The 19,182-nt window shown below is 36.0% G+C and overlaps 2 protein-coding genes across 2 annotated transcripts; one reads left to right on the top strand and one right to left on the bottom strand.

Annotated features, from left to right (window-relative positions):
* The first annotated feature begins 899 nt into the window (after nt 1-899).
* LOC147494216 (Protein kinase superfamily protein) lies at nt 900-4,562 on the top strand. The gene is made up of 2 exons (XM_086566736.1): nt 900-1,530; nt 3,437-4,562. Exons 1-2 carry the CDS (start codon nt 1,041-1,043, stop codon nt 4,048-4,050), a joined length of 1,104 nt encoding a protein of 367 aa, XP_086422862.1. The 5' UTR covers nt 900-1,040; the 3' UTR covers nt 4,051-4,562.
* Nucleotides 4,563-6,237: 1,675 nt separating this feature from the next.
* Nucleotides 6,238-16,847, bottom strand: LOC147494215 (ubiquinol-cytochrome C chaperone family protein). Its single transcript, XM_086566737.1, has 7 exons — nt 16,559-16,847; nt 16,265-16,478; nt 15,959-16,125; nt 11,345-11,469; nt 8,644-8,704; nt 7,356-7,404; nt 6,238-6,689 (listed from the first exon to the last, which is right to left on the bottom strand). Exons 1-7 carry the CDS (start codon nt 16,697-16,699, stop codon nt 6,610-6,612), a joined length of 837 nt encoding a protein of 278 aa, XP_086422863.1. The 5' UTR covers nt 16,700-16,847; the 3' UTR covers nt 6,238-6,609.
* Nucleotides 16,848-19,182: the final 2,335 nt, after the last annotated feature.

The following is a 19,182-nucleotide window of genomic DNA, read 5'->3' as shown; positions in this document are numbered from 1 at the left end:
GGGTACTGGGGTTCCATTATATACTTGACTTGTTGGGCATTATACACTCATGTTCCCTACCAAATCATTCATTGCAACTTATTTATCTGACACGAAATTAAGTAGTACTCAAATGAATATATGTCTAAGCGGGGATTTGAAAGATGACATTAATTTTGGGTCACTATAGTTACTTTAACAGTTACATTTATGGGATTTTGTATTTTGGTAATTTTTGTGGGCAACTTTTGCATTGACATCTTGTAATTTATCTTGAGAATAGTTGAGAAAACTTGTTAAATCTCCATTGCTAGATTGCTACTATCATCATAAACTGCTTTTAGTAATTGTATCAATAAAAGGATCTCCATCTCCTCTTCAAATGTTTATAGATATTACGTATCTCATATTTGGGAACTTTGCGTACATATGTTTATCTTGAATCGTGATTGGGACTCAAGTATTCAAGCCTTGAATGTGATAACATTTTATCCTTTGTTTATGATGATAGTTCACAACGTCCCAAAACATATCAAATCTTCATTAGGCAAATTTAGCAGTTCGGGTGCAGTAAAATAGTCAAATTAATAAAAAGGGAAAGGAAAATCCGTGTGTGAATTGGAAATTGTAGAGTGGTGGAGCATCTTGGTGTACAACAGTCTGCAACTATAAATACTGAATCCAAGCCAGAGTGGGACCCAAATAACTTGCACTGTCTCTTTTGATCGATCTAAAAAGTTGTAAACCAAACCAAAAAGTAAGAATTCTATTCACGTGCATGAAAAACAGGAATCTAATAAGATTATTATTGCACATGGTTTATCAACGAATACCACAAAAACCAGCTTCCAAAATTGGAAACTAGTCATTTTCCCAATAATTAGCAAAAAATAATTTCTAAGCAGCACTAGATTCTTTTCTTTCAAAGCATTCTGAAGCATACTTCACTTCACAAGTCATTGCTTCCAGATCTCTTACTTGAAGCAAAAGTATGGGTTTTTGAGCTTATGGAATGTAAGTTAAGCTAAAAAAGTCTTCTTTTTGCTGTTAGTAGTCTTAACATGGGAAGAAATGGGGAGTTGAAGATCATACTAGGGTCAGTCTTAATAACATTGGTCATTTTTTTACTATGGTTGATGTACATTTTTCGAAAGAAGCAAGCGAAAGATGGTTCAAAAGAGAAGGGGGGATTTGAAGAAGATAAAGAAGAAGTTGGGCAAGTGGAAAAAGAGGAGTTGATTAGTTTTCAAGGTGGTGAGAAGCTAACTATACATGATATATTGGATGCACCTGGTGAAGTTTTAGGTAAATCTAGTTATGGAACTTTGTATAAAGCTAGTTTAGAGAGGAATAATTCTATTGCGTTGCTTCGGTTTTTAAGACCAGCTTGTACTGAGAAGTTGAAGGAGGATTTTCATGTGATTCAAGTGTTGGGGGTTATTAGGCATCCTAATTTGGTTCCTCTTCAGGCTTTTTATTCTGGGCCTAGAGGAGAAAAGCTTCTTGTTCATCCTTTTTACAGTCGAGGCACATTAGCGCAGTTTCTTCGAGGTAATTCTTACTTGTTTTTTATTGTTTTCTTTTATATTTTAGGGAGAATGTTGTTAGGAGATAATCTTAGCACATGATTGAGTTGATAGAATTTGAGGAATGAGGACTGGAACATAGTAGCCCAGATCTTTTTTTAACTATCTAAACTGTTGATGAGGCTAATAGCTATTTCAAAGTAGACACTGTATTGGAATCCATTTATTGCAACAAAAGCACATAAATTGAGACTCTTTTCTCCCTTCTCATCATTTCATTTTTTGTTTTTTTCTTTTTGATTAGGCTGACTCCAACTGTAATTTGTGTAGTTGAATATATATATATATTTGTCATTTAAGGGCTTATCTTCCTATTCATTTAAATAGTCAAGAGTTTTTAATGAACTCCTGAAAGTTTAAACTGTGATCACATTAATGCTATTGGAAGGATATTGCCGAGATCTTTCTGAGGACATCATGTTGATTTTACTTTTTAACTATCGTATGCGAAGGCAATGATGGATTCCCGTTTAGTAGGCCTTGAAATCCTCTTCTATCTTGAAATTGATAAGATATAAATAGTTTCTTCGTTATCATTTCTAAGGTAATGATGGATTTCCATTTGGTAGGACTTGGAACCCTCTTCTATCTTGAAACTGATAAGATACCTCAAGCCACTAAGAATGACTTTGACACAATGTAGTTTGACGTTGAGCCTAATAACTAGTGAACATGATCGAGACTAGTAGTTGGAGTCCTCTACTATCTGAGAACATGATTGAGTTGATGGAATATGAAAAGCAGAGGACCTAATAGCCCTTTTCTGAGTTTTTTCAGACTATGCAACTCGATTATCTGAGTATTGATGAGACTAATAGCTGTTTCATAGTAAACTCCATACTGGAATCCACTGATAGCCTCAAAAGCAAAGCAATTGAGATCTCTTTTCTTTTCTTTTTCTTTTTCTTTTTCTCTCATGATTTTTGAATTCCATTTACATCTCTGCCTTTATTCCTTTTTTCATTTTTTCTTTAGGCATTTCTCATGCTATGGCCGTGTAGCTTATATCTCTCACCTCTTAATTACTCGCCTGTAGTACCTTTGCACAAGGCGACAACTATGTATTCACCACCACCACCACCACCCCCCCTCCAGACTCACAATTACTCTCTGTAGTAAAGTACATTAGCTCTGTCTTATTTAGCTACGCAGGTCAGTCTGCTGTCTACGAGTCCTATTCAATTTTTTATTATAGATGTGTATTCTGTAATGTGTAGTCATACTGTCACAATGGCACTATTGAAAGAGGAGGCTTAAATTCCAAAGAACCCAAATTGCATACTCATCTTTTACTTGGCAGTCCATTCGTTATATCTACACTAATCACTTGCATTTATCTAAAGTTCTGCAATACATTTCCTTTTTGTATCTTTTCTTTATGTCTATTTGGATATTAAAACTTTGCTTGGGATTCTAGTGTACCTTTTCATTTATACATCCGATTGTTATTATTATTTTTTCCTCTCAGATGGGGAATTGGGTGGTTGTTTCCTTTCCATTTTCTCCAAGAATGAATTAGATCTTTTCTTCTTGTGGTTGTTTCTGCGTGTACGATAATAGCCTTTTGTTTCAGTCTATATCTACTCGAACCTTCTTTACGTTTCTCTTTTCTTTTTCAAATTGGGTATTGTTGAGTTCTTCTGTTACTTTTCTATTTCAAGATTCTAAGCCTTTCTTACAGCTCTATTACTTTCTTCATATTGAAATCTTGGTGTGTTTCAAGCACATTTATTTTTCTTTTGTTTCAAGATATTGATCCTGCCCATTGCAATTCTTTTGTAATTTGGAATTTGTTGCGTGTTATTTCTGCTTCTGTGTCGAGATATCCAAATTGACTCAGATGGAACTAATTGTGCTCTTTTGACTGATAGGTGGGAACCAGGCATCACACAAATGGGATGTTATATATAAAATCTCCATTGGTATTGTGAGAGCAATGGATCATCTACATACTGCAGTACAGAAACCCATTGTCCATGGTAATCTGAAGTCCACAAACATATTACTGGATGGTAGTTACCAGCCATATGTGTCGGATTTCGGTCTGCATCTTCTCCTGAATCCAAGCACGGGGCAGGAAATGCTCGAAGCCTCTGCCTCTCTGGGATACAAAGCTCCAGAGCTGATCAAGATGAAGGATGCAAGTGCAGAAAGTGATATCTACAGTCTTGGAATAATCCTACTTGAAATACTGACAGGGAAAGCTCCCATTAATGATGATCAATTACCTGGTCAGGATCTTTATTTGCCCGACTCCATGAGAAATGTGATAATTAAGCATCGCATCTCAGATATATTTCATCCCGACTTACTTCTAACCCAAAGTACAAATCAGAAACCAGTCTTGGAAGAGCGTTTGCTGATGTTTGTTCAGCTGGCCATGGCTTGTTGTTCTCCTTCTGCGAATTTGAGACCTCATATCAAGCAAGTTGTTAAAAAAGTTGAGGAAATTGGCCAATTGGAACTGGATTTCGATCGGAAGTAACGTCTGGCAAGTTGTCATAAGCACTGAAATGTTTGAGGTGAATTTAATGGTGAGTTGGTGACACAAGACATGGCAACCATACAGACGATGATCGAAGGTATTGATAGTTTATTTGTTGGTCAGTAATGAGCTCATCTTTTAAATGGAAATATCAAGCATAAACAAGGAAGAAAATTTGGTGAGTATGCCGCTCAGATTTTTGTTTAAAACAGAAAATTGGAGCCATTGGGTTCTATTGAGGAAACTTCAACGTTGTCAAAGATTATCCAACATACAATGTAATCAGGAGGGCACAGAAGAACATGATGGTCCCACAACGAAACGGAGTCGGGATATAATTGTCTAAAAGGAGTTTCACCAAAGTACCATAGCTAGGTCATAGGAGCTAATTTCAGGCAACATAACTGAAAACAGTTAAAAGATGTTCAACCCCTTTCAGTCTTGTTCTACCGTGAATTCGTGGGATAGTTTATGGAAAGTTATAGAATCCTATAGAATTAGTTTATTGCACATATCTTGATCATATACTCTTTCTCCCTTTTACTGTGCATTTTCTTTTCTTGCAGGGAAGCTTAGAACTTTAGGGAACACAAATACATAATACTTTTAGATATGCGGAGTGTTGTCTGACAGCTTTTTCACAGTAATGGAAGGGACCCAAAATGGAACATACTTTCCCTCCCCATGGCCCTTTTAGCTGTAGTGGTTTTCCTTGTAAGAATAAGAAAGTTCAACTATTGCTGGTGGATTTTTTTTGTCAGCTAAAATGTTGGATGTCCAACACTTTCTGCCTAGGTATTATTGTGAAAGAATTACATACTTATACTCTATTTAGAGAAACTAGTGGGCGTACCTGTGCCAACAGGTATAACTTTGGCCATTAATACTTCGATGCGTGTTTGCCTTGAGAACATTTTTTGCTTGCCTCTTTGCTTACCCTTACATTTGCCTCTGGGAATCAATCTCCTTACAGAAACCAAAATACAGCCTAGAATCTCCACGTAGAGATATGCCATGATACTACTCCACCTTTTTCTTTACTTGACTATGTTGTTGGGTCATAGCCTCGTCATGACGCACTTGGAATTCTGTAATCTGGCAGGTTCCTCGAAGAACTTCGTATATATCATGTATGCACTTCTCTTCTTTTTCTATAAAAGCGCTGTGCCTCCCCGTAACATCAACAAATCTAATATTACAAAGCTCAGGATCTGGTTCAAAGATAGTCACATCACAATCTTGCCATTTGATGCTCTGGGTAGTAATCTTTAGCCATATTTGCTCCACCTTAATATAATAAAGATCTAGGCATCCAGCATAAGATTTTAACAATCCCTGGACTTCCAGTTTGGTGCACCAATTTGATAATGCTGATAGCAAAAAATAAGTTGGATTCTATGATGATCTTAATACCGTAGTCCATCTCTAATCTGTAATAAAGGCCCGCACTTCATCCCTCGAGTTGGTTAACCTTTCCCACTTTTTCTTGGCAGATCAGCGGCAAATTTCCCCTGGTCCTACCTTCCACAATCTACCTGAGCAACTCGAAAAACTGTCACCCATGCCTCATTTTACAGAACTCTCAAACATTTTCATGAATATTGCAGATTTGCAGGCCCCAGGTTGCTTGTTTGTCTTGCTTTCAATCTCCATCAACTCACAATCATCCACAGCATGCCTTAACTCAGAATCTCAGCCAACTGAGAACCATTTGACACCCCCCGCCCCAATTTTATCTTCTTCTTCTTCTTATTATTCTTCTTATAAGAAAAAACTTTTTATGGATATTGCTTTTCTAACTTCATTTCCATGAAGACAACATCATTTGACACCAAGGATTTCCACGAACACAATATCATTGACGTTAATGACAAGCTCCAATGGTTTTCTCAAAGATTGACTGGTTGTGACCGTAACCAATGTTGGCACACATTCCATCCAACATAAATATTTTTTCTTCATTTCATTTTTCGATATACAAGTCCGTGTTGCTTTGAGCCATTCTTTTGTAATAGTAATGACACGCAGAAAAGTTATTCAGTACTTCCATATAATGTTTCCATTGCTTCGAGTAAGAATCGTGATTATAGTTGTTGATAGCTGAGTATTTTGCTTGGCCTTAATATATGTTTACATTTTACACACGAATATCTTTTCCACAATACCACAATACCACAATACCTCCCAAGCAAAAAAAGTGGTTGATGGACTGGATGTTTCAAGCAAGAATTTTGCAAGTGTTCAGCGTTGGTTACTTGGCTTGTAAGCAAACAACCTCTTATACAAAGAGGGTTTTCTTTTTAACCAAAATACTTCAGTTGTCCACAAGTAGACACTGATAACAGATTATAGAAACATACAGAAGCCTTCCCTCTAATCTCTCAAAAGGCAGAAATATATTCAACTGGGAAAAGAATCTATGTCCAAGTAGATGAATACATAACAATTATTTGCTAAATAACCTTTTGGCCAAAACAAATATCCTAACACTGCAATATGCAACTTTACAGCTCTTGACGTTTGCTTCCAACTTTTCCACAACTTAGGTGCATCAGCTGATCAGCTTTTACTTGAAGGAATAGAGGAAGGATTCTCTAATGAGGAAAACATGAAGTTCCCTGAAAATAAGGCTTCCCTATCTGCAGATTCAATACGACAGCATGATTCCGTCAATAATCATGATATGCCATTTCAAGTGGCAAAAGTGAAGGACTACCAAGGAGGTCTCTGATCACATTCATTTCACGGCCAAAATAAATGTAAGTGCTACATATACTTGTTAAACCACTCTCAAGTGTATAGACTCTAAGCAGCAGGTTAGTTTGGATCATCCAATGGGGCTGACTTTGTTCAGGGGATATTCTAAGTGGATTACAAGTGCTAATATGTGCACCATAAATGCTTCTATGCTATTTGTACATAGCCCATACTTTATGGTGCCACTTTATATGTACTAAGGTATAGACAGTCATGAGCCAACTAAGTGATTAAGATTTACGGATACAAGCAAGCACATAGGATTCGAACTCACTGCTCATTGATCATCAAAATACAATTTCCAGAGGATGAATTGTATTCAATCGCTCAGGTTCTTTTCTAAAGAAAATATCTGAAGAGCACATGCAGGTAGTTAAGAACATTTAGCTAGGATGATTTAACAGAAAAGATCTCCTAATGAAGCCAAAATCCTTATATTGGCATTTCAGATTCTAGTATGTATCACTGCGACCCATATCTACATGCAAAAGGGAACAATTTGAATCACACAATACTTTCTTGAGATATGAAGGAAATGGGTAGCATACCTGTTAATGACATGCAAGCTGATTCTCGGCGAGCATACCTTGCCATGGCCTGAAAAAAGATAACATTCCGGCTTGTATTAGGCTGACTGCCTTACAGATTAGAAGGGATTAGTCTACATTAGGTACCTACAAAAGAGAACCTCTAATGGCAATAACGGATCCTACCTATGGACAACTTTTACAGTGCTTTAATCTTCAAATTCATGTAATCTTTTAGACCATTACAATAAACCAATTAATCAGATATATGATCTAAACAGATTGCTCTTTTAATAAAAGGTGTTTCTGATTTAAAACTGTGATAATGCGGATTGATGACGTGTACCACCATCCACATTCAGAAAGTAAAACTCTGGAAATCCACATACATGACACGTTAGAAACTGCTACTTCCGACAGCACACTTTCAAGTATGCAGTTAGTGATCAACAATTAATATTCAAGAATCTGCAGTGCACTACCGCCATGACAATGATAGACCTAGTGCATAATCTAAGGTCTGCCAACCCAACTCCGAGGAATGATATAAAGGCACCATTTTATTCACTGAATCCATAGATCTTATCCAGATATGTTTCTTAATTGTGTATACCAAACTGCCAATAAATAGACCCTCACAAGTCACACCCATCGTCCCTTTCTTCCTCGTCAACTTGATCTGATTTTTCACCCCTCTTCCATGAGTGGGTATCATATTCTTAAAATCTGATCTTTGATATTGAGTTTTCCTGATTTGATACAATACTGTTTTTCTTCTTCTACATGTGGATATCATGCCTGATAACGATGGATTGACATCACCGTTAAGTTAGGGTGTGAAGTGTCCAACAAACATGAATCATTTAGAGGGCCTACAATTGTATTTTGTCCAATCAAAAATGATTGTGGCGAATTGATATCAAAATCTAGTATTGTGCCGAAGATTTTCTATATCAATATACTAGATGAAAATGATATCAATTCGTCACATGCCCTGCCATCTTTCTGCCCTTTGTCACTCTCTTACTTTCTCATCATCCTACGACCAACACCATTGTGAGGATGAAAGAGGAAGAGAGTGACAAAAGGCAGAAAGATGACAATGATGGGGCGTGTGGGTTCACTTGCTGGGCAAATTTATCTAAGAGAACATTATTTTCATGGGATTATGTAGCTTTAGTGAATAAAATGGCATGTGTGTGTATGACCACCCTCTAAATAGCCTCTTTTACTTTAGAATGTATAGCAACAAGTCACGTGTACATGGATTTCATTATAGATTGATGTTCATTGCAAGATAAGAACATGCCTGGACTACACGCAATGCAGAATCATTTGGCATGTCTGATCCATCATCAGAGAAAACATTCCTGAAACAGATTAAGCATTATCGACATGTTAAAGCATTATAAGATCAAAATGTTTTTTTCTTTTTGCACACAAGTAGGGATTTTATTAGAACCAGAAAAGAATTACAAAGAGGTGAGTTTGTTACATGCCATTAAAACTAGGAATTACAAGCCAGACTAATCAAATCTGTAGTAGGTTCTCAAAGATCAAAATGTTTCAGAGTTGACATATAGAGAAACTCGAAAGCAGTTATCTCATCTTCTAGAGTGAGACTGTTGAGATTTATAATCCCCAACTTTAAAGCCTCACATACTAATATAATTTTCCTGGAATCGCTCTACTGATAGCCAACTGGTTTGACTTTTGAGTTGGATGCCCAAATCTAATACAGTACCAGAGCAGGCTATCTCTTGGGCCCATTCACTCCATGTCAACCATTTAAAAATTGTCCAGCTCTTTGGCCAAGATATGCCATACGCGAGGGGGCGTTTTGAAATTTATAATCCCATATTGGGTGTCTAAATCCTAGTATTAAAACTATAAATCCTGGGGCCTCTCCACTCATAAACATTGGGGCATCCAACTCAAAACCAATTGGTAATGAGTGGAGAGGCCCCAGGATTTATATACTTTTATGTTAGGCTTTGGACACCCGATAGGGGATTATAAATCTCAACAGAGACACTCAAAAATTTATTCAATAACTGAAAAACAATTTTTTCCAATGCATTGTTGATTTATTTAGTAAGAAAGCTTGAGCAATAGATGATCCTTGAAAAACAAGAACATGTTCATCCAAAGGAAATGGAGATCTGAAGCGCAACACTTATTCACTTATTATACTAAAAGATCAGCACAATGTTCAAAATATATAAATTGTGCATTACTGCACATAGAAATTTATTTTAGGGTCAATGACACTGCAGTCTTACTTTCAAAACAAATAGACCATGAAGTCTAGGAAAGAAGAAAAATTCCTCTGCAGTCTTGCTTTTAAACACCATGCAACACAGCCTGCATTTTTATATTTACCATACCCAAATAAACCCTTCCACAATTTCTCTCAAAAGAAATAGACCATGTAGCTGTGTAGTTATGTGTTTTCCACCAAGGCATAACTAAAACTAAGAACAAACATACGTAATTGTCTATGTTGGAAGCAGGAACAAGAACATGTCCGTGGTGGATCTAAAAGTGTATGATCCTCTAAGATAAGAAATTTTGTCAAAAGCAAAGAGCCAAAGACGATTAATTGAAGAGAGCAAAGACAAGTAAATGAATATAGTAATTGAAATGATTTTTAGGGTTAAGGTTGAATATTGGAAATTGGAAATTGGACAAATTTTTCTTAAAAGTGGGGTCAATGGATGTTCTTTCCATGTGAATTGGAGTATTTGAAAAGGATATTTCAAATGCCTGTGTCTCCACAAATCCACTTCAATATTACAAGTCTGATTCATTTTTCTCCTCCCCAATCATTTTGCCTCTAATTAAAGAGTTGATGTGATAATATTAGGGGTGCAAACGGATAGGTTCGGATGCGGATATGCCTGTATCCGAATCCGAATCCAAAATTTTATACCGATATCCGAATCCGAATCCGACGGATATTAAAAAAATTATCGGAATCCGATTTCAGATATCCAAAACGGATATCGGATAATATCCAATCCGAAAATTAAAATTAATTAAAATTTTATTTGCTTTGAATAATTCATTTTACCACTATAAAAACTAGTATAGATATATATATTTGTCATTTATTATTATTATTTTGTTATTATAATTTTATATTATTAGTTTATGATTTTATATAATATTTATACAATAAAAAATGAATAAATTAATTATATATAATAACTATTAATTTTTTAAATCAGATCGGATATTATCGGATGCGGATATGGCAGTATCCGAATCCGTATCCGAAACTAGTTCGGACATAAAAAAAAAATCCGAATCCGAAATTTTCGGATAATATCCGATTTTTCGAATACGAATTCGAATCGGATTCGAATATTTGGATATCCACTTGCACCCCTATGTGATATGTCAAAAAAATTGTGAAAATTTTGGAGGTAAGAGGTTGATACTAGTCATTTGTGATGCACAGATACAGCAATTTTCCCACTGCATTCGTGTCCGCCGGTACGATACAGATACAGATACAGGTACAGGATACAGCACGGATTGGGTAGATACTCATCCCCTCATTAATATTGACTTTAAGGCCCATTTCAAATATATGATCTCTGCATTTTTGTAACAACTGATTCCCACTTTGAACGGTGCAGCAAAGAAGATGTTTCTTTGCTTTTCCCTGTTTCTTTTATTTTTTTCGCCAAAGGCTAGTCCAGGTATAAGAGAAAATAAAGAGACGGTTGGCAACCCTGTTATTTTCTTATACATATCGGAGTAATACAAGGCCGTATCTTCATGTTTTCTTCTTCATTAGCAGTAATATATTTTTACGACTGTGTTAGTAATCTTTTCAGACGGAATGCTCAGACAAAGCTGCAGAGTAATTTCTAATCTTTCGTAGTCTCAATGGTCTATTTGTATTGAAAGTAAGGCTGCAGACTCATTTTCCCTTAAACTTAACACCAACTCCAGATTTAGGACAATCATTGATCAGATTACCATTAAGATGGATGTCTTACCTCCAAATCACATTTGGGAACTCGTCCTGTTTAGCTTCAGGAAGCATGGCAGCATCATACGCGACAATATTCCCATAAAAAATCTTTTCCAAGTCCTTCATCCATTTGTGCAAAAGTAAGTTGACCTGTAACAAATAAAGGTTAACTTATGTGTTTTATTGCTAAACAAGAACGTGACATAACAAAAATTAGGTTAGTTTATAGTTTTGTTTGTTTTGTTTTTTTTAGTTTAGTTTTTTTATTTTTTGATAGCTAGAACTTTATTCCATAACCCCTTAAATCCCTTTTAACCCCCAGTGAAGGTGGGACGCAAAGACAAGACCTTGGGCAAAACCTCCCAAGGCTTGACCAGTAGGCCACTGGACCACTTATGTAGTAGGTTAGATATGAAGTGCTCTATTTAATCAATGAGAGTACTTTGTTTGAAATCAAACATGTCAAGAGAGACATAACATGTGATGTAGATTCATCAATCCCTTACGTGGTTGATGGTGAGCAAATGTGGCTTTGGATGTTTTCAAGCTACTTAAAGTGAAGACTCCAATTGCTGTAAGCCAAGTCGCCTCCCTCCCCCCGAACAAAAGATTAACTTATAATTCCTATTAACTCGTCAAAATAAATAGATATATATTGTATGCCAAGCGCGATTGCAGCTCTGTAGGCTGTGCGGATATGTTGTTTACTCCAAGGCCCAAAATATCGCCGATATATCCAATATATTGCCGATATATATCGTTTTTTTGGTACACCGACATGGATATATTCTATATATCTCAACCGAATATTGAATCCTTTTTTTCCCCGATATATATCGCAATTTCCGATATAACGATATATATCGACCGATATATATACGATATATCATATATAAATTGTTGACTTTGACCAAATATTGTTGACTTTGACCGATATATTGACAATATTTCCGATATAATCGACGATATTTCCAATATATTGACATACAAAACAAAATTTTAACTAGTCAACAAAAAAATAGATATCTCCGATATATCCGATATATATTGGTTTTTGAGTACATTGAAATATTCACCAAATTCGATATTTTGGGCCTTGGTTTACTCATTGTAATCCTCACCCTCCCTTACAAGATATAAATCTGTAAGATATAAATCATCTACAAGGTGATGAAGACTTGTACTTCTTTGGCACTCTTAAACTCTTAACTAATACTTTCAAATTTACTACAGCCCTTCCCATATTCAACCTAATAGCCCCAAATTCTAATGTCAAGCTTACTTGTACTAAATCAAATATAACAGCTTAACTATGGTCTAAATTATGCAAGGCTATATTAAATTAAAGTTGTTCCACGCCAAAAACTTGAATGATGACTGGAACTAGATATATGAAATTTCAACAACACACTCACTTTTTTTTAGAATCAGTAATTAAAATTTATTTATATAAATCCAATCAAGAGGCGAGGAGCCCCATAGGTACGAGAACGAAAGCAAAACAGAAACAAGAGTGCAAACACACCAAACTAGAAAAGTAAAAACATCCCAATGAAAACAAAATATAGTCCATCTACACCTAAAATGCTTGAAAGGTATATCCCTCACCTACTCAACTCCTCATACACGTTCGATCAGAAAACATAAATGCCTTTGATAGATGTCATGACCTCTTCCATAGTCTACACCTCTCTTTTGAAGTGCCTTCTATTCCTTCCAATCAAACTCCATTAATTATCGCAAAAGATATCATGCTAGAATACATTTGCCCTTCCCCGAGCGAACTTCAATGAGGCAAGTAACACTTTCACCAACCTGCACATACCCATGGAACCCCCGATACACAAAAACATGATCCAAACACTCCAAGAGAAAGGATACCACATGAGGGTATGACTAACAAACTCATTGTCACTCAAACAAAGGGGGAACAATTGATAAGCAACTCCCTAACATGCCTCTTCCTAAGGTCATCTAAGGTGAGAATACGGTCTCAAAAAGCACACCAAACACACCAAACAAAATGGCCAACTTTGGAAGGTACTTTAGAGTCCCAGTTCCCGATGATTAGGCTACGGAAAAAATGGAACTGGTCTAGGAGAATGAGAGAGAATTACAGAGTGAAGCCAAAAGTAAAAGCCTTGGCAGATTATCTTCCCTTCTCGTCGCAAGACGACAACCGTTTATGTGGAATCCGATAGTTCTGTGAGAGGGGGTTCACACTCAAAAAGTTCCTCTTACTCATAAATCCCTATATCCCACGCAGCGCTTCCAATCTCTTTTCGCATGACCAAGCTAATTGGGCAGTTCTTAAGATCAAGCAAGGCATGTAACTTGGGAAAAGCATGGAAAAGAGATTTATCGTTCAACCAAACATCCTCCTACAACTGAATACTTTCTCCATTTCCCAAAATGAATCTTGTGTTCCTTTGAAAAACTTCACGAGTTTGTAAAAACATTTCCGAACCTCAAAACAATAGGGAACAACAGTCAGACACCAGACCGCTAACCCACCCTATTTGGCTTTCGCCAAGTCTAGAGATTATCACCTTTCTCCAAATGCTCACTCTTCCCTCACGAACTGCTCGAACCACTTACCAACAATACTAGGTTGAACTTGTGTAAACTCCTGAAACCTAACACTCAACACTTATTTATAACTTTAACAAAATGAGGTACAAAATTCTTTTTACAATGAACTACAGCGAATGATGTTTTATATATTTTAAATTACTTCCACAGAAGTTTTACTGAGAGCACATAGAAAAGAAAATCTTAAAACTGCAACAAACTATTATACATTTATCATTTTTCGACTCCCACTTTTCCAGGAGCAATATCATGAACAGTTATAAAATGGTAGAATGATTATGTTTTGAAGCTTGCCCATCCAAATAATAGAAAGTACAGAAATAATGCAGCCTCTTAGAAACTCACTCCCCTCTGGAGAAGAGAAGAAAAATTGTACACATGCTACCGACCAAACTAACAGAGGAACCATTAAGAATGAAAGAAATCAAGAATAAACCCATTTGCACAAAAGCTCTGCATACACCCTTTTGATTTAATGAGGCAATCTTTTTCTCTCTACTTTGCCACTTCATTTATCTGTTCTCTTGTCTCCGTAAGTAAATTAAAAGGCAGTACTAGCTAAGGATGTTGTTGTAGGTGGTGTAAGCAGTGTTCTAAAAACTGCCTAGGCCCCAGCTGACTTCCATAGGCCTAAAATCAGTTTGGAAATGATGTGGGATAAGAAGCATGATTTTGGCAACTAGCACTATTCTATTTTCATATTAGCAGAATTAGGAACTGATTTATTTAGTAATTCATTATTGTATCCTAGTAGAATTAGAATTGCTTTCTATTTTCAAATTACTTGAAGTCCAAGGAACCATATCAATAAATATGGATTCTCTATTGTTCTATAGAACCAACCATTATGATCAATTGAATTGAAGAATCACTCTTCCAAGTTTATCATTCTTTTTATCTCTTCAATTTTCCATAGTATTCGTCTTCTTCTTAATCTCTTGTGCTTGTTCTTCTAAGCTTCTTATCTCACTTCTTCACATTTTCTCTAATCAAGATTGCCACATCTCTTTCTTTTAAATCCTACTTCCTTCTTCATTAGTCTAAGCCTGAAGAGTCAAAGCCTTATATAAACCAAATTGTCTTCACCAACAAATCTAATCTACTCCTGCAGAGATGTGTTTTGAAAGCCAGAATCGAAAAATCATATAAACTTATGCACCTAGACTCGGCTAAGAAAACAATATGTGGATATAGAAAGCAATACTTGCAAAAGGAGGGTAAAACCTAATGATCAATCAAGAAAGCCAACTTACTTCATAGAGAAAATTGGTCTACTCAAAGTTTCCACGGCATCATTATAAAGGATATGGACTATTGGAACCGTTCAAAACTTTAAAGAAATCAGCCCAACAACTGCTAGCTAAAAACGATTCCATCTGTTTATATGCATATACATATCATCCCCATCCAATAGTCCCTCATAAATTGCTTTCGACCTGTCTAACATTGACACCCAATAATCCAAAACAAAAACCTATGCGGGCTACATATGTACTAATCCTTGTCGCATATGACTCGCACATCACACACGGACATATTGAAGGTTATATACCTTTACTTTTGGTTTTTCGACGTGTTGGACACTTTGTACCTATGTTAACTCACTTAGCTTTTGACCAATCAATAAAGGCAATTCAAGAATATTACAGTAGTCACATATACTAGAGAATGTTGAACAACGTTGATAAGACTTATAAATCAAGGAACGTGATACTTTCTAAGCCATGACTAGTAGCTGTCTGATATTTTTGGTTGGTGGAAGAGCACCAACTATGCCACCAACCAAACTGATTGGATGATGATGATGACCATCCACACTCTGCATGTTTTACAATGCCACGTAGCAGCCCTATATCACTGAAATCTTATGGTCTTACAATTAAGATTTCTCCAATTGAAATAATGGTAGAACAAGTTATTAGGTGCAAAATGCAACTTAATGTTTAATATTGTATTGCAAGGAAGTGATGGCAATCAAGTTTGTAACTGGAAAGCAAAGCTAAAGGTTACAAAGGAGGGGCAAGTATTTACAGGAAGGATAACTAACCCCGGCCTTAGATACTCTCAGTTCCACATCATGATTGTAAAGCTCGTACAAGTATTGTCCAAGCTCAACGCCCTCTTTTCCCTCTTCTTTCAAGCGACGTAAGCAGAGCCACATGTGAAGTACAAGTAAGGAAAAAGTTGTTTTGAAAGTTTTCTCCAAGTTGAATGCTGCACAAGAGCATAAAAGTAAACAATTAAACCATTATTAAGATGAGAGAGACGATTGCAAGACTGAACAATGTTAGGCTTGGATACAAAGTGTGTGAACAAGAAGAGTGTTTCAGATACAAAAATAAATAAAGCTCACCATTATAAATGGCAGGCTTTTCAACCTGTGACATAACGCGACCATATATCACATTTGCCCCACGAATAGCCTTGCTCTGCTTACTATAAAACAACAAGAGCTTGAAAACAAAATGCTTAATGCCCTCATACTTTGGGTCTTCTACTCTCAAAGGTGAGTCCATGGCCAAAACCAATGAAGTAGGCTTAGACCAAAACATTTTATTCAAGTTCACCTGTGGAAAACATTATATATATATATATAATAATGACTAATGTGTATGAAATAACAATATATAGTATTATAATATCATACCTCTGGATTGGGGGGTGAGGTATCAACAACAGAAGCAACCTTAGAGTAATTTCTGTACGATGATGATGAAATGAAATGATTGTTTTTTGGTGTTTTAAGGTTAGTGAGATATGTTATAGCTCTGCCCCATCTTGGAACCATTGTATCAATCAATAATCAATAATCAATAATGTGTTTACTCCCAACTCTTTCAAGATCAGACCTACTATTTTGCAATCTGTTATTATGATGTTGTATGTGGAGTTGTGGACTAGCCATTATTTATTGGTGCCAAAAAATAAGCAAGCCCGACTCAACTACTCCAGGGCCAGATAGTTGTGCAATTTTTTTTACTAAATTGATAACGGGCCCAAACCTTATCAATCTCTTTCTCCACCTTATTTATTTCCTCTCATTATTTTTTATTTTTTTATTTTTTTTTCTCCAAAAAATGGTGTTTAAATCTTCACATTATTCATCAAATTAGGATTTTTTTTTTTTTTTTTATATAAATCAATTAGAAAGAGAATTAATCTTAGTACAATTGAAAAAGAAAAATAATTGAAAAGGAAAAATGAAAAAAAAAAATAGATTTCAAGAATTCTTTGAAAAAATGGGTGTTTATGTATTCAATATTTAATTATAATTTTTTTTTTCTTTTATTTGTTTTTAAGTTTTTATTTGCAAATTTTGTTTATGAGTTTTTTTTTTTTTTTTTTTTTTTTTTTTTTTTTTTTTTTTTTTTTTTTTTTTTTTTTTGGTATAGTATGATATAAAAAATGAGTATATAGGTGTGAATGTCAACCAAATAGTAGCGAAGTAAAATATATGACAGGATAAGGGGCAAACACACAAATAGCTCATCTCATGACTTGTATCACCTAATCATATCATAGTTAAGTAATACAATATAACTCTTGCAGCCAAACAGAGCCTTTAGGTAACACATGGGAACAAACTGTTTACGAATATCAAAATAATTGTTCCATGAAAATCGGATGTATATAGATTTCATTTTATTCGTAGACAGTGGTATGGGATTCACAAACCACTTCCCCACCTATACATCATATATAGATTTTAACTGAAAAAACACTTCCCCACCTATACATCATATATAGATTTTAGCTGAAAAAACATTCATGCTTACAAAAGAAGTCCGCAACCATATTACATCGGCAACCTCATACAAACCACAAATAAAGTTCACAAAGATAAACATGTGACATGAAAGAAAGACAAAGCCCCTACAACTACTGTTATAAATCAATCAATTCTAGATAAATATTATGGTACGAGGTAGAGAAGACAAGAGGCTTTCACTTTTCAAGGATTAAGCCAGTCTCCTACTGATAAACTTTATTAAGGAAAACTCAACTAAAATAATAAAATAACCAAAACATAAAAACGAAAACTGCACATTATTTGTCTTGTATTAACAGGAAACATGCAGGTTTTACAGTACCATTCTAACCCTTAATGTTGGCCCGACAAAGATTTTTTTAAACTGCGTGGATTGTGCTCTTGCTTGATTTCACGCTCGGGCTGCTTGTTGTCGGGTTAACATGAAATGCCGACTGCCTAGCAGTCCCTTCCACTAATTTTAGAGAGTGATCGAATGAAGACCCCAAGTTACCAATGGACGTACTCTCCTCCTAGGCTCAGTTTTGACATGCCCACCAGCTCATCAACATTGATTGGACTCTTTGAATGCACTGTTGTAGGCTTAACAACTTCATGTGCCTCTTGGATCATCGGCTCTGTTGTATATCCTGGCCAGAATGGGAAAGAATATATGGAGAGACAAAGGTAGGAAAAATCACTGGACAACTGCACTGTGAACTCTCGGGATTAGGTAAACCAGCTTCGATCTCCATCGTTAGAGTTGGTAGAATCCATCCATTCACATTCTTCATCTCTTAACGGAATCATGTATCGCACGCTCACGTGCCTCAACATTGGCCTTATCAACAGCCACATTTTCTACCCTTAGGTTAGCATCCGCAGCAGCTCTCTCAAATGAACTTAACTCTGCATCATCTTCAGCTAAATGAACATCTGCATGGTCTTTAAATGCATCTCCTGAGTTGTCCTCGGTGAAGTCTTCAAGCTCTTCACCTGATGAAGACAATGTTAGAAAAACTGGGAAACCAGAGAGGTCCTTGACCTTGACATTCACAACTTTATTTCTTGGAGAAGGGTTTTCATCTGAGCGCGAGACTTGTACAGATTTAGGACATGCCTATACCTGCAATGTTTTCATATCAAACTTGGCAACAAATGGAAAAATAAATAATAAATAAATAAAGAAGCACATAAAATTGGGACTGATGAAAATAACAATTAAGTCCAAACGCACATTGGGAGAATCATCCTTAGAGGGTTCAATTGCAGACCAATATCTTATCGGTTTCGGTTAGGTGGAGGCAAACTAAAATTTCAAAACCCAATTACCTAAACCGTTTTTTATGGATTTGGTTCGGGTCAGTTACCGGGTTAGTTCATAGTCGCTGCCACTAAAAAAGGGTCCTGTTTTTGACAGACCCCATTTTGTGTTTGGCAGACCCCAGCCCATTTGGGGTCTATATCTATGTTGGGCGCAACCAAGAGTTTTGGGCAGACCCCGTGACCAAACCCAACAAAAA

Source organism: Coptis chinensis, chromosome 6, assembly GCF_015680905.1.
Source record: "Coptis chinensis isolate HL-2020 chromosome 6, ASM1568090v1, whole genome shotgun sequence".
Classification (NCBI taxonomy): Eukaryota; Viridiplantae; Streptophyta; class Magnoliopsida; order Ranunculales; family Ranunculaceae; genus Coptis; species Coptis chinensis.
Note: the sequence above shows the minus strand (reverse complement) of the source record. Positions and strands in the feature narration are given on the sequence as shown.

Coding starts and splice junctions, on each gene's coding strand:
- LOC147494215 (XM_086566737.1), bottom strand. CDS start 16,699: ATGGTTCCAAGATGGGGCAGAGCTATAACATATCTCACTAACCTTAAA. Junction 16,479..16,558: donor CCTCACCCCCCAATCCAGAG/GTATGATATTAT, acceptor TGTTTTCCACAG/GTGAACTTGAATAAAATGTT. Junction 7,405..8,643: donor CTGCATTGCGTGTAGTCCAG/GCATGTTCTTAT, acceptor ATCTTTTTTCAG/GCCATGGCAAGGTATGCTCG.
- LOC147494216 (XM_086566736.1), top strand. CDS start 1,041: ATGGGAAGAAATGGGGAGTTGAAGATCATACTAGGGTCAGTCTTAATA. Junction 1,531..3,436: donor ATTAGCGCAGTTTCTTCGAG/GTAATTCTTACT, acceptor TTTGACTGATAG/GTGGGAACCAGGCATCACAC.